Source organism: Crinia signifera, chromosome 1 (assembly GCF_055691185.1).
Source record: "Crinia signifera chromosome 1, ASM5569118v1, whole genome shotgun sequence".
Classification (NCBI taxonomy): Eukaryota; Metazoa; Chordata; class Amphibia; order Anura; family Myobatrachidae; genus Crinia; species Crinia signifera.
In genome coordinates, this window is record NC_139217.1 from 189,162,823 (window position 1) to 189,178,834 (window position 16,012).

Genomic DNA, 16,012 nt, shown 5'->3' on the forward strand with positions numbered 1-16,012 from the left:
CCCCCCACTATCTCACTTTGTCTATATCCTCCCTACTTAAACATCTATACCCTAACCTTCCTTTCCCAATTTACACTTTACATAATATTTGACACTTACAATATCCCTATATAATAAAATAAAAAGAAAACCAAGTAAGATGTTCTTTAGTTTACAGTTGCCAACTTTATTGTTTATATGCATATTCAAAGACATATTTTGTATAATGATCTTCTGTACATAATATACTGTATGCATAACTATATTACAATTTGTAGATGTAGTCACTGTACAAAATTTAAGACACAACAGATTATACAGAATATACATAATCTATTTATAAGACTAAATATCAATGATATTAATTTCAACACCATTAAAGCACCGATATTTTTTATTGCAATTTTGAACTTTGGACTTGAAATTGATGCACATTTTAACTTTAGTAATGGATGACCCATGTATAACAACGACTGTTCTTTGTTGTATAAGATGTGTACCCTTTTATGCCTCAATAAAAAAAGATTATAAAAAAAAAGGTCCCTATTCTGTGAAGAGAGACAACTATTGTACATTGGGTTTGATTTACACCTCATCGCTCATCTGCAAATTTGCATAACTGTGAGTGGTAAGCCGCCGCCCAGAGTGAAAACCCGCCCTGGTAAATGTGCGAGTGAATGTGAAAATGTTACAGTCCGGTTTCCTGTTGCACATTCATACTCCTCCATTCCTATTCATATTCCCTCACCAATAAATGTTTTTCCCAGTCTGTGCAAATGTTATTAACTGTGACCATTCCAGAACTCTGTGACTGAGACAAGCTGATCGAGGCCAGTGCTGACTTTACACACCCTCCTTCAAAATGCCTGGGCATGCTTGCGTTATTTCTGACACAGAAAATGTGAGGTTACCACTCCCAAAAGGTGACTTCCTGTCAAATTGCGAGGGGATTGTAATGAGTTATTTTTGCAATTTCTGTTGCTATGCGAGCGTGCGCAGTCATTCGGTACCCGGACAGATTTCAAATGTGCACATCAGTAGTCAACTCCAAATCAGGCCCATTGGTTTTTCTGTAAAGCATTTTATATATTTGCCAATTGCTGATACTGGGTGGCGGCTCTCTTCTCGTAGTCATCTGCAAATTAGAAGATGCGCGATCAGGTCTGAACCAGTCCCAGTGCACATATGTACCTACTTTTGTTGCTCTCATGGACTCTCATTTACTGCAGTCACATTAAGCACAAAGATTTTTCAGGCACAAATAACCTAAAATATTTGAATTCTATTTAAATGATCAATTATTTATATAGCACCGCCATATTATGTAACACTGTACAAATACTATGGTCTGTTTATGTCAGCTAGTATGTTTTTACACTGTGGTCCAAAAATTTGCTGTTTACGATATGAAACCTATGGAGACACATGTAAACTCTCTGTTTGTATATAAACCTATGGACTTGGCATGAGTCCGCAATGCCAACCACAGTTCTACCATGTTTATAAAAAAATGTTTCTATGCTATACTTCTTTATGATACAGTGGCTGTTGCATTTAAATGATCTACAAGTTTAGCCTATTAATCACCATTTAATACAGTTGAACATGCGATTAATATATTCGTTATGTTGTGTAATAAGACACACAAAGTACATATGCATGGAGTATGTTTAATTCTTATTTGGTTTACAGTTTTCTGTGTTCCTGGGAATAATTTTCTTCTTGGAACTCACCGCCGGTGTCCTAGCATTTGTATTTAAAGACTGGATTAAGGATCAGCTGTATTTCTTTATCAATAGCAACATCAAAGCCTATAGAGACGACATTGACCTGCAGAACCTCATTGACTTCACACAAGAATACGTATGTATAATGCACAAATGCAGTTGGTTTTAGTGCACATTTCAATAGGGTAGATACAGTATACCAGTGCTATTTCCATGGAAGTTTTAAGAAACTGGTGAGTTGGGTAGAATTTTATAAAACTGTATAGGGTGGGAGGTAAATTTTCTTATCCCTCCCATGGGGCCAGATGCACTAAGCTTGAAAAGTGATAAAATGGAGAGTGATAAACAACCAGCCAATCAGCTCCTGCCTGATGTTCTTTAAACACAGTCTGTGACATGGCAGGTAGGAGCTGATTGGCTGGCTGTTTATCACTCTTTATTTTATAACTTTTGAAGCTTAGTACATCTGGCCTACGATCCTTTATTGCTCCTCCTCTTTCAACTTATGTAGCAATGTAATTTTGTTGTATCTTGATGGCACCAAAAGATCGAATACATTCTGTCCAAATATGATATTATAAAACTTCTATCTATACATACACTTACTCTAATTTTATCTAAATGTAGTACAGGTTGAGTATCCCTTATCCGAAATGCTCGGGACCACGAGCATTCCGGATAAGGGAAAATTCCGGTTTTTGGAATATTTTTTTTTTTCCATACTTACCTGCCCCTGGTGGGTCCCCGATGGTCCCTCGGCGTCCACGGCAGGCCACCAGCACCGTCTCCGGCGTCTCCAGCGGTCCCAGGAGTGCTTTGCGCAAGTTCCCAGACGCGCCGGTGACGTCACCGGCGCGCGCGCACTCGCGCAAAGCACTCCTGGGACCGCTGGAGACGCCGGAGAGGATGCTGAAGGCCTGCCGTGTACGCCGGAGGACTTGGTAAGTATTAAAAGAGGGTTAGGGAAAAAAAAAAAAAAAAAAATTTGAATTATTCCAAAAAACCACGGTTTTTGGAATAATTCGGATACGGGATGCCCGGATACTGGATACCCGACCTGTACTGTCCTCACTAGTAACCTCACCACACATTTAACATTTCACTTGATATTTTTAAGTTATTTTTAGCCATTTTCAGGAACATCAAGTGTATATTTGTTTAATATTGCCAATTGGTGCCATAAAATAATTCTGTATCATGTCTACAAATTTTTTATTTTTTTTAATAAGATTAGAATAGTATAAAAATATTCCTGTTTATTAAATTATTACTTTTGCTATAATGGTTCATGGTCTTATGCTGAGGCCATTTATAAACTTTGATTTGTATTTGCTGTGATGCATTCGGGTTAGAAGTAATTTATTATTGTCATGATAAATTATAGGATTTTCCCCAATATGTATTTACAATGTGTAACGACAGAAAGTAGCCACACACAATTATGCCATAAAACATAATTGTTTTCCTGGTGCATACTATGGCTTAACATATAATATGACATTGCAGGATGCAGATAACATACATGCATGATTTATGACTTCGGAGCTTGGTGCAGAGCTCTTTAGGAATGTGAGAGAGATCCTTGTTTCAGTATTGCAAAATGCACTGCTTTTGATAAGATTGAAATATTTTACATAGCTTGTATCCTTTCCTGCAGCTGGTAAATGTATTATTTATGACAGATGACTGGTCAACCTAAAATGCATACACACCATGAGATTTGGGCTATGTACGATTTTGACTAAGCGATTTTCCTTGAACTCCATGGATCCCAGAACCGTTCAATCTTGACTATATTTGCTTATTTTGATTATACTAACACAAGACTATAAACAATATAGTCAAAATTGTCTTGCCTGCAACACTGTGGCAAGGCATGATGGGACTCTTATGGTGTGTACACACGGTAGATGTGCCTTAAGATCCTATCCACGATCCGATCAGATAAGATCGTGGATAGGATCTTAAGGCACATCTGATTTGCATCCTATCTTGACTATATAGTGCAGATCTGCACTATATAGACAAGGCAGCCAAGACTTTCTGTCTTCCGATACGTGAACGCGCGTCGAGATCGGATCGGTATCGCCAGGGTTTAAACCCTTCCGATCTGCATTCAATTCCAATCCTATGCCGATCCGATGTTGACTCGTCAACATCGGAAAGGAAATCGGACCGTGTGTACACAGCATAAGTTTCACAACAGCTGGAGGGCCATAGTTTGGACATGCCTGGTGTACAACAAGAAAAAAAGTTATGTTTTAAATGTTGAATGCAAACAAACAAAGATGAAAAAATTCTCACTTGCAGAGGAACTCTTAAACTGGGTACACACTGGTAGATATATCTGCAGATATATCTACAGATGGAATGGTCAACATGTTCTCCACACAAACTGCCTGATCCATCGGGACCGACAGCCCAAATGGGTGGCACATGCTGAGCTGACGATCATCGGCGGCTCCTGGTGTGGCTATACGGTTAGTCGGCGGACACGTAGGAGCGGTGCGAGCAGAAACACTTGACGGAGTCAGTGGCACGCTGATTAGAATAGCTGCAGGAGCTCCGGATGCTATTCACTGCGCACCATATGTGCGACCCCAAAGTACAGACAGCTATTTAGTGGGCTTGGTTAGTTGTAACCTATCAATTCACTTTTTTCCTCATACCTACTTGTCTCTAGTGCATTGAAATTCAATTTGGTTCAGCCCGTCTTAGCATCCTGTGGTACTTTTACTGCTGATAATGGAGAGCAGACCCCATATTACTGCTCCGTGGAAGCTTCATTCTCTGTACTTCTGAGCCGTCTTGGGACTGTGCAAGATTGCCAAAATGGAATACAGTAATCTACCATTTCACTTCAGTGAGACCTGACTGTACCTGCTGATTTAACCATTGTTCCTACATCCTGCACCACTACCCGGTACCTCCATACTCTCCTTCTGGTGAGCTGTATGAAACCCCTGGATCCTCAAGCTGCACATTTACAAATGTGTATAATTGAAGTGCAAAAACAAAGCCCAGTTAGCCAGGCTTCCCAGCTTTAAATCTCCATGCATTTTGAATCTACCCCTTCCGCAGTAAAAGTGTTTTTTGCTGAGGTGCAAATTGCTCCTTTTTGCTCCTAACCCATTATCAGTCTCTAATATTTATTATAAAAGACATAAATAAATAAATAAATAACATTCTTATGTGTGATTCATAAAAAAATCTTTTGGACATGAAGCAATGACAAATTTTCTCAAACATCTCCATTGTAGTCCAGGTTTTAAGGATATGTGGTACAGGGTTCCGACAGTCATTAGCCTGACATCGGGATCCCGACTGGTCAGCAGTCAGACAGCATGGCGAGCGCAACAAAGCCCCTTGCGGGCTCGCTGCGCTCGCCACCTATTTTATTCTCCCTTTTTGGGGATTGTGGACCCCCACGAGGGAGACTAGCCGGTGGCCATCGTGAACCCGTGCGTCGGTATTTTAACAATCAGGATCCCGACATCGGGTAAATGACTGTCGGGACCCCGTCCAGCACCCCTCAAGCAATTCTTAACCATTTGAGTGCCAACATCTCTGTGAGAAATATGCAAAAATGTCTACATCTCTGTGAAAGATGCGCAAAATATGAGTGCCAACAGCTCTGTAAGAGAAATGCAAAATATCCGCTAAAAATGCCAGCGTCGCTCACATTTGTTATATACATGCAAATAAAAATTTGGGAAAAAAAATTATATTTCCTATATAAGGTAAACAGGTACTTGTGTACAATCACGGCTCCCATCGCATGCCATATGTAGTGGCATGCGATGGCATGCGATGCAATTTTACCTTGTTTTTATGCATTTTTGTTAAAAATCGCATGCAATGTCATTTTTCACAGAATTATGGGCATGAGTTGAAATCATGTAAAATGCACCCCAAATGTCATTTTTCACACTGTACCACCCCCACTATCAACGACAACCCGAAGCGTGGCAAGCGCAGCGAGCCCGCGAGGGGCGGCGGTACGTGTCCTACGACCTTTTCATACCCCAACCATCCACGTCGGCGTGGAGTTGAGAATAGAAAGTGTGGCGAGCGCACCGAGCCACCGAGCCTGAAGCGTGGCGAGGGGACGCAGATACCTTCACAGGTATCTGTGTCCCCTCGCGGGCTTCACAGGTATCTGCGTCCCCTCATGGGGCTCGCTGCGCTCGCCACACTTTCTATTCTCAACTCCACGCCGACGTGGATAGTGGGGGTATGAAAAGGTCGTAGGACGCGTACCGCCGCCCCTCGCGGGCTCGCTGCGCTCGCCACGCTTCCGGTTGGCATTGATAGTGGGCGTGGTACAGTGTGAAAAATGACATTTGGGGTGCATTTTACATGATTTCAACTCATGCCCATAATTTCAGTGAAAAATGACATCGCATCGCATCAGATCGCATGCGATGCGATTTTTCCGTATACGATGCCCATCGTGGGAGCCGTGATTCTACACAAGTACCGGTAAACATTACAGGTCATTATGATGAATAAAAATGTTGGATTGGCAATTGTCACACCAGTTTTGACAAATTCACTTGGCACTCAAAGGGTTAAACCTGGTTTGTAATGGCAGAGTTTGAGAAACTGAGTTAAGATGCTAAATTAATAATTTACATTCCCTCTACAAGTTCTTCCTTGGCACAGCCCAATAACCTAACAATGGTGAAATAAGCATTGGAGTATATTATAATGGGGACGATTTTTTTTAAGCTTGGTAAAGTGATAAAGTGGCCGGTGATAACGCAGCAGCCAATTGGCTCCTATCTGTCATTTTTCAAATCCAGCCTGTAACTTGGCAGACACGAGCTGTTATCAATGAATACTTTATAATTTCACCAGGCTAAATAAATCAGCACCAATCCATCTACAGCTAAATAACATGCCTGTAGGTGCCAATAGACCTTTGGAGATGCACTCAGGAGAGTAAAATGCAGGGATGTTCATGCATATACAGAACAGTCAGTATACAGATAGGGTGGTCTGGCTGTGGAGGTACTGTATGTACAATTGTGCATCTGGGTAAAATGTAGGGCCTAATTCAGCATGGATTGCTACTCAGAGAATTTGCAGAGGACTACAAGGATAAAGCCACCACCCAGACAGAAAGAAAAACTCCCCTTGCAAAATTGAGAGCGAATTATGAATACTATTTAAATACTTAAGCAATAGGTCTGAGGCTTCTACTAACCTGTGACTGAGACAGGGTGAAAGTGATCAGCGTTGATGTCACAGACCCTACTCAAAAATGCTTGGGCACACCTGCGGTTTTTCAGCCACACCCAGAAACTTCATGTTCTCACCCCTAAACGCCAATTCCTGTCAGTCAAACTCCGGCCACATTGCGATTATGATCCATACACATTTTCAGTTGCTATTTCCCCTCTTATGTACGGGATACATGCGCCGTCATTCGATTTTGACATTTCCTCATTAGTGATCCATGCTGTATTAGGCCCTTGGTTTTGTGCACGCAATGTGCAGTTACATCACACTTGTGTAAAACTCTGCACTGACCCCTTGTATTTATTAATGTATTTGCTATCTCATTGTTTTAATGATATAAACTGAAGGTCTTTTTCTTGCGTCATTACCATGTGCTTACGGAGCAGAAAGAGATGACCTGTGGTGCACTGCTCACATCACATGACCTGTGATGTCACATCACATGACCTGTGATGTCACATCTGCTGGGGAAAAATTAACTGTTGAACCAAACTTTCCTTCTGTGCCATTTATTTATTTTTTTTGACTCCGGAGTTAAAGAACATATCTCCAAACTGCAGCGTTTTTCTTGTGCTTGTGTATGGGCAGAAACGCTATGTAATGTGAGATAAAGTGATGTCCTCCTTCTGTTTCCTCAAAGTTTTCAGATACAGTAGTTACAGTACTTGCAGTCATCAATCATTCTGTTAGATAATGGGTACTCTTTACCTAGAACGGCGCCCGCGATTAGAATCGCGGGCGTCGGGGGTAAAAAATCGCGGTCATCGCGGGTAAATCGCGGGTACATAAAAATCGTGTACCCGCGATCACCGCGATTTTCCCATAGGGAACAATGTTAAAAAGCCTGATTGACCGCGATTTTACTTTAAAATGCCTCAATGCCCGCGATTTTCACATAGGAATCAATGTTAAATGGGCTACAGAGCCCAAATAGTCACAATTAACCCTTAAATGTCACCCCAATTTTTGTACGCCACCCCACGATCCACGCCAACCCGAAGCGTGGCGAGCGCAGCGAGCCCGCGAGGGGCGGCGGTACGCGTCCTCCGACCTTTTCATGCCCTACTATCCACGTCGGCGTGGAGTTGAGAATAGAATAGTGTGGCGAGCGCAGCGAGCCACCGAGCCCGAAGCGTGGCGAGCGGACGCGGATACCTTCACAGTTATACGCGTCCCCTCGCGGGCTTCACAGGTATCCGTGGCGAAAAGCGGACACCTGTGAAGCCCGCGAGGGGACGCGTTTACCTGTGAAGGTATCTGCGTCCCCTCGCGGGGCTCGCTGCGCTCGCCACGCTTCGGGCTCGGTGGCTCGCTGCGCTCGCCACACTATTCTATTCTCAACTCCACGCCGACGTGGATAGTAGGGCATGAAAAGGTCGGAGGACGCGTACCGCCGCCCCTCGCGGGCTCGCCACGCTTCGGGTTCGCGTGGATCGTGGGGTGGCGTACAAAAATTGGGGGGACATTTAAGGGTTAATTCTGCCTATTTGGGCTCTGTAGCCCATTTAACATTGATTCCTATGTGAAAATCGCGGGCATTGAGGCATTGAATGCAAAATCGCGGTCAATCTGGCTTTTTAACATTGTTCCCTATGGGAAAATCGCGGTGATCGCGGGCATCGCGTCGCGGCCGTTTATGTACTGCCCGCGATGTCACGATCACCGCGATGGGCGCCGTTCTAGGTAAAGAGTACCAGATAATGTTCCAAGTTTAAGCTGATTATGTATCAGGAAACGGGATTTCCATCTGTTGTGCCGTTCCCTAATTTTTCCCAGCATAAAGTATATTTCCATTTCCCATAAAAAGACCTGGTACAGAACATGCCTGGCCATCAGCCTAAGAAAATGCAGAATACTCTGGTCATCTATTGCAATTCCTGCTCTTTAAAAATGGTCAGTAAATAGCCATAACCCCTGAGCTATAATCAGCCATGGTATCATGGCATACTAATAGTTTCCTTACAGGGCATCATGAGTCATACTGCAAGTGATGACTGTACAGACATTGAGGTCATTTCATCATCAGACACAATCAGAAAGAATCCTCTAATCTCATCAGCCAACTTTAAAATGATATGTCCGGATATTAGAGAATTTTTTCCTCATACGCATTATATTAACATCTTATTTAACCACATCACTGATATAATGTTATAAATGTATGAAAGGATAATATAGGCAAATAGACGGAGCAAAACTAAAATAAGAGAAACCCTCAGTCATGGGCATAGTGAAAACAAGGTGCTACAGTAGTTAATATTCCTAGAAATGAGGCTATGGAGGGTGGTGCACTTCTGGGTGTGAGTTCAAAGTGAATGGTCGTGCACAGAAAAAATTCAGCTGCCACTTACTGTACGTTAGTTATATAGTGTTACCTCACTGGTTTGTGCGCTAGCAGTGATTAGATGCTGCCAAAGGAGTAATTCAAGTGTTACACCATTAGAATGAGCACACTTGCCGGCACTGACATTTTGATCGGCTGGTAACTAGTAAAGACAATACATTTACAAATAAACGCTAGATAAGACAACAATTAAAGCCAAAGTAATACTTCTAAGTGAGTATATATATAAAACACATCATTCCCAAAGATGATAAATGTAGGCATACTGTATAAGAGGTTTTGTATATAGAGTATCTTCAGGTCACTTCCACTGGCACACCTGATATACTCTGCAGTCTCCCAGTCACTGAGACTATCCCAGACATCTTGTATATGTTAGCTTTAATACCTCAATAAGAAGACAAGTCCATCAATGTTTTGGTTTCATTAGGAACCTTTTAGAAGATGGTGTACCATTAAATCCAAGCATGCAGTACATGAAGGGGATTTATCCAATAAAGAAGAGTGTTAGGTCTGCTATGTACCATACTAAAAGGTATCATACGCATCTGTGTTGATTTGGGATATCTATGTATCATATTATATATATTATATTTTAATTCTACACATCCATCTTGTAAGAAGAGTACATCCACTAGTGTGATTTGGGGCACTTTCATCAGATTCGGAGGCATTGGGCTGAGCATTCGGATGAACAGGGCCCAAATCGCATGTGTTTAACATCCACCACCTTCCCGAATGGCTCAAGGGGGATTGGAAGTCATTTCATCAAGTAGGATCCCAAGGAACTATTAACAACCAATTTTATTTTCTCAGCTCATGCTATAATAGTTCTATTACCTTGAGGATTTTATATCATAATGAATTTTTACTACTTACTTTGGTCTTTCTATAGGATTCATAAGTGTTGTATAAGCTCACGTATAACCAGTGGCGACTCCAGAGGAGGGGTTGCAGCACAGTTCTAAATTCAAATAAGGGAGCCACACCAACTGTCATTTCTAACTGACTCGTGCAGTTGGTGTTTCTCCCCTATTTGATTCTTGATCTGTACTGCAGCGCCCCTCTGGAGCCACCACTGCCTATAAGTATTAAATAGGCAGGTGGTTCCCAAACTATTTTGAATGTTTTGCGCCGAAGAGTATCAGAAATTTTTTACATGACTCCCCTGGTCCAAAAGATTTTTAAATCAGAAAAAAAATGTTAAATGAAGTAAATTTTGTTTGTGTTATCATTAGGGTCAGTTATGTGGTGAGGGACAGGTTTCACTTCTGTTTGTCCACATATTTTATGATGAAATAGTTATGATTAAATAGTTTGAATTGGTCCTAGACTACCAATCTGTGGCACAAAAGGTCGGCATGGAATAAGTGTTTCACTTTTTTGGTGCCTACAGTATGTCAACATAAGTCGACATGGACACCATCTAGTGTGCGCTCAACACACTATTATAATCTAACGCTATGCCCAATGGGATGGGTAAAGTATGACCAGTCTTTTGTTTAATAGAAAAATCACGAAAAATGATGTCAACCTTTTTCCATGTCAACATTTTCCCATGTCAACCTTTTGATTGTGTTGACCCTTTGACTATGTCAACCTAATGCATGTTGACCTTTTTCATATGTTGGCCTTCTGTCTGTCGACCTAGTGACTTTCCATCTAGACACTCCCGACCTAATTACTGGAAACCATTTATGTGTATGTGAGGGATTGGCCAGGGAGTGTTTGAAAGGAGCAGGGGTGCTATTATTTAGCTTTGCCTAGGGCACCAAGAAACCTGGCACCGGCCCTGGTGCCACGGCACACAGTTTGGGGACCACTGAGTTAGGCTGTAAATGAGGCATGTCTTTTAGGTTTATTTGTTGTCTGCTGTTCAGGTCCTAATATCTGCGGTCACCTCACAGAAATGCGAAGACCGTTTACTTTTTCCTAAAGTACAAAGTCTCTAAAAAGCAAGATCAGCTACATTTATAGGCAAGCACATAACATGAGTGTATAATAGGTGTTATATAGAATAGAAATGAAATGGTAAGCAGTATTTGGTTAGTTACCAAGCTGTTTTCTTTACTTCTCCATAGTGGCAGTGCTGTGGGGCATTTGGCGCCGATGACTGGAACCTGAACATTTACTTTAACTGCACGGATGCCAATGCTAGCCGGGAGAGGTGTGGAGTCCCCTTCTCCTGCTGCACTAAAGACCCTGCTGTAAGTTGTTTTTTTTTCTGTTATACCGATATAGTGCATAGCTGAGGTATTTGTCCTTCACTTCCACCTCTGTTTACTTGAATCACTTATGGGATGCGATGTCTTAGTCTTCAAAACTGGTGTCAATCCTCTTGTCATCATCTCTGACCCATCATGCATATTGATGGTGCAGCTATTATTTATACACAAGGAAAGGGTGAGAAGAAAGACACAAAGAAACCATTTGACAATTACCATTATGTGTGCTATTTCTATGAATTGAAGACATCCATTTGCATTTGTGTTTGTCCACTCATCCCCTCATTTCTATTTTTGCTGAGATTGCCGCTGATGCTCAACAACAATAATAACTGATTGTAGAAGACCAAATGATTTATGGGTAGCGTCAAGCGGAAATGTGCTGTATTCCCCCTTATAAGCATTAATATTATTGGTTAAATCTGCATTATATTATCAATATTTATTTTCGAACAAAAAATATTACAAAGTTATATAGTGGAGTATGCTCTTCCACTGCCCTGCATATTGGATAGAAATGATCTAAAAATGTTGTGATTTAATTCACTAATAGTTTACCTCTGTCTTTTATCATTTTACCCAGATTGTGCACTAAATTCGCTAATAGTGTATTTACGCTTTATCTACTGCTTTCTATTCATTCTTTTGAAAATGATAAAAAAATACTAATCCTAACACTGCATGCCGGCTTACAAATATTGAGTTACTTTTTCCTTCCAAGGCACCCTTTGGGTCTCCATGACTTTTTCAAGACACCCTTAAGACAATACTATATCTCCCAAACTGTCCATTTTTTAAAGTAGTTGGGTCAGAACAATGCTATCAGTCTTTAGACCCTGCAAGCACCAGGTAAGTCTGAACTTACTCAGCACTGAGGAGGCCACTAACCTGATGCCATCAGCCCTCCCTATCAAAGGCCAGGGAACGCCTGCGTTTTCTGGGTAAATCTTAGAAAATGCATGGTTACGGCCGCAGGGTGTATATCGCCCTGCGATCTGCCGGCAAAGGCTGTCTACGTACGGACAGCGTGCTCATGCACAGTCTCCAATAATTGCTCATGCTATCATTATAGCATGCCTCCCCCCACCCTATAACCCGCTACTATGCAGCACCTCCCCCCTTGCAGAGCTTGACCCTTTCCATGTATAAATTACATATAGCACACCCCTCCCACACGCCGCTGTAGCTCCCTACTATGCAGCACCTTACTTATACTCGGCGATCTACCAGCTCCGATTGTCACAGCCTCCAGGATCTCAGTCATCATCATCAGGACACTTGCTTGCTGAATGTCTGCCGTGTAGTGGTGCGCACTCTAGCACACCCGCACTCGCCACCAGCTGATTTATGCTGCTGCTATGTGCACCATGTGTTTTAAAGTAAATTGCATCGCATCTTGTTCAAAACGCATGCGATGTGCTAGATACTATACAATCTAGTTCAAAAACTACATGCAGCACTTTTTGGACTGTAGGACGTGATGTGCGCGGGAGCGTCGGCAGCCCAAAATGCACTCTGTATGGGTGGCTTAACACTTCTCCTCATCCCCCTGATTTATAGATCGATGTATATGGACACATCTGTAGTTAGACTGTATACTGACAGGCAAATGGTGATTGTGTATACTGTGTGGTATTGTTTTCATGACATTAATATGTTGTTGTTCTTACTTTCTTTCATGTCTAGGAAGATGTTATTAACACTCAGTGTGGCTATGATGTCAGACAAAAGCCCGTAAGTAGCAGTGATTGCTTATATACAAGTGTTTATTGAATCTGAAAAAGTGAACTATGCATGTTTCTATAAATAAAGTACCCCCTCGGTACTTGTGTATTATCACGGCGCCCACTACTCCATTTGCATGGAGGGCTATTCACTGCTCTGTGTCAGTGAATCCATTAAAAACATAGTATGCGAAAAAAAATCGCAGCGTATGCCATTATTGTATGGCATGCGATGCGAGAGAGATCGGTTCTGATGGAACCTAGAATAATGCCATTTAATGGTAAGATGACATGTAATGTCATTTATTTTGCCCCCCCCCCCCCACTATCCACGTCATCCCGAAACGTGGCGGTACGCGTCCAACCGACCTTTTCATATCCCCACTATCCACGTCGGCACGGAGTTGATTTTATATAGTGTGGCGAGCGCAGTGAGCCCGAAGCGTGGCGAGCCCCGTGAGGGGACGCGTAATACATGTAATATAATACACGTCCCCTCGCGGGGCTTGTCACGCTTCGGGCTCGGTGGCTCGCCACACTATGTAAAATCAACTCCACGCCGACGTGGATAGTGGGGGGTATGAAAAGGTCGGTCGGACGCGTACCGCTGCGCTCGCCACGCTTCGGGATCACGTCGATACTGGGGGGCCTTAATAAATGATATTATATGTCATTTAATGCTATAGTACATTAAATGCCATTATGAGCGTCAAAATCGCATCGCATGCCATATCATAACGGCATGGGATTCAATGCGATGCGATTTCACTACGTTTGGGTACGTAGTAAAATCGGGCGCCTTGCTAGTACACAAGTACCCCCCCCCCCCGCAGAGTAATACAGAGATTGTACCTTAATTTAGTGAAACCTCTCTGGAGGTCCATACTGGCGTGGTGCAAATCACGGAAAATGATGTGGCTGAGACACTGGCAGGGGCATGTGCGGGAGACTGAGGTGCAGTGCAGAGTTTCTATGCCGCAGAGAGGAAGGGACTGTATGGAGGTTGCACACTCCTTTTAAACTGCCTGTGAGGGATATCCAATGCTTCGCTCACAGCACTATGGGCGGGATGTATTAAAATACATCACCGCCCGCCACGATGCCAGCGCATAAGTACTAACATATGCGGCTAGCATCGCGGTGCTAAGACGGAGACCTCCAGCGATATCTGTACTGTGGTGTGCGGGGGTCTGTGTCATCTCCCTGCCACCTGCTTCTCCCCTCACGTCGGGGACAGCTAAGCAGGCTGTCCCCAGCGCCTCCTCCTCCTCTGCCCTGCAGCCGGAAGGACGTCCGTCTTCATTACTAGGGGGAGGAAGGGCTCACCTTCCGGGTCCAGGAGGATCTGGACTAAGGTAAGCCAGAGGAAGGAGGACACGGGGGTCGGCGGGTTTGCGGCGGATGGCGTCGGGCGGCAAAAAGAAGCCCATAGGCTTCTACAGGATATCGCCACCCAAAGGTGGCGATACCCTACTATGCGATATCGTGGCGGAGGGGTTTTAATACATAGAAAAATGCGGTAAAACAGGGATTTTACCGCATTTCCCCCTTAGTATATCCCACCCTATCTGAGTTAGATTATTCCTGCACTACATTGTATTGCAAGGAACAGTGCCCAAACTATGTGGCACAACATTGCAGACAGTGGGAGATTGTGGAGGAGCCAGCCTAGCAGCAAGTGTGGTAAGCAGCATTACATGCCCACCATTCCACATTCTGTGGACTGTATGGCATTAATATGGGTCATGGGCACACATTCATTTTACATTTATTAGGGCCACTTTATATTTCAACAACTGAACATTTATTACATTTAAAATAAAAATCCTCAGACCGATAGACTTGTTTAAAATTAGGAATGTTTTTTAGGAAGGTGTGCTAGATCACAGCTTTTGCAACACTTGTTAGAATGACATCTAATAGGTATGTTAAGTGCAGTAGACTGTGGCATATTTATTATGGGTGCAGTGTGCACACGGGCCCCTGAGTCCCAGGGGGGCCCACATTGCACCCAATTTTTTAAATAATTACCCTCCGGAGTCCTGCGACGCCGACCACAACGCTGATAAAATCCATGGGAAAATGGCCTCTGTGCCATTTTTTTCAGTGATCTGTGCATGCACAGTAGGGTGCGCAGACTACTGCAATGCTGCACTGCTCCCGGCAGAAAGGAGGAGGCCTGGCCAGAGGAGGCTGCACATGTGCCTCCTACTCTCTTAAAACGCCTCTGGCAGTAGAAATGTATTCATTGCAACTCAGCAGCCACTGCATAGCAATTATCAGGTGTTCAACAACAGTAGGTCATAAATATGTTCCTTAAAATAACAGCAGTGGTGTATTGCCTATGGTCACAGTTAGGGAGGCCAATCCTGGGGCATTTTTTCAATCCCGGGATTCGGGATTGAAAAATGCTCAATCCCGGGATTCCGGGAATCCCGGGATTGGCCTCCCTAATAAAAAAAAAAAATGACCCGCCCCCAAATATCAATATAAATGCCCACTTACTCCTCCCCGCCTGCCTGCCCGGCACTCTTCCCCATCCCCCTGCCCTGCACTGTCACTTACAGAGGTAGTGGTGACAGGCAGCAGCAGGAGCGATGTCCATCCATTCAGTGGCCGGGCAGGCAGGCGGTAGCAGTACAGCGGGCATGTGGCTGAGCGAGTGTGCTAGTTCTGAAGTGCACTGACAGGCATGGCGACAGACGGGCTGCGCAGCGTGGCGTGATGTCAGGGGTGACAGCCTGGGCGCCGTCATGCCTGTCTTCACAG

At 43.3% G+C, this 16,012-nt stretch overlaps 1 protein-coding gene across 2 annotated transcripts in view; it reads left to right on the plus strand.

The window, feature by feature from the left end:
• Nucleotides 1–16,012, plus strand: part of TSPAN5 (tetraspanin 5) — a 144,403-nt gene that overhangs the window by 105,190 nt on the left and 23,201 nt on the right. For both annotated transcript variants that reach the window (XM_083179062.1, XM_083179061.1), the window contains 3 exons: nt 1,672–1,842; nt 11,376–11,501; nt 13,206–13,253. In XM_083179062.1, the coding sequence (XP_083035188.1) occupies nt 1,672–1,842; nt 11,376–11,501; nt 13,206–13,253 (345 nt within the window). The remainder of the gene's footprint in view (nt 1–1,671; nt 1,843–11,375; nt 11,502–13,205; nt 13,254–16,012) is intronic.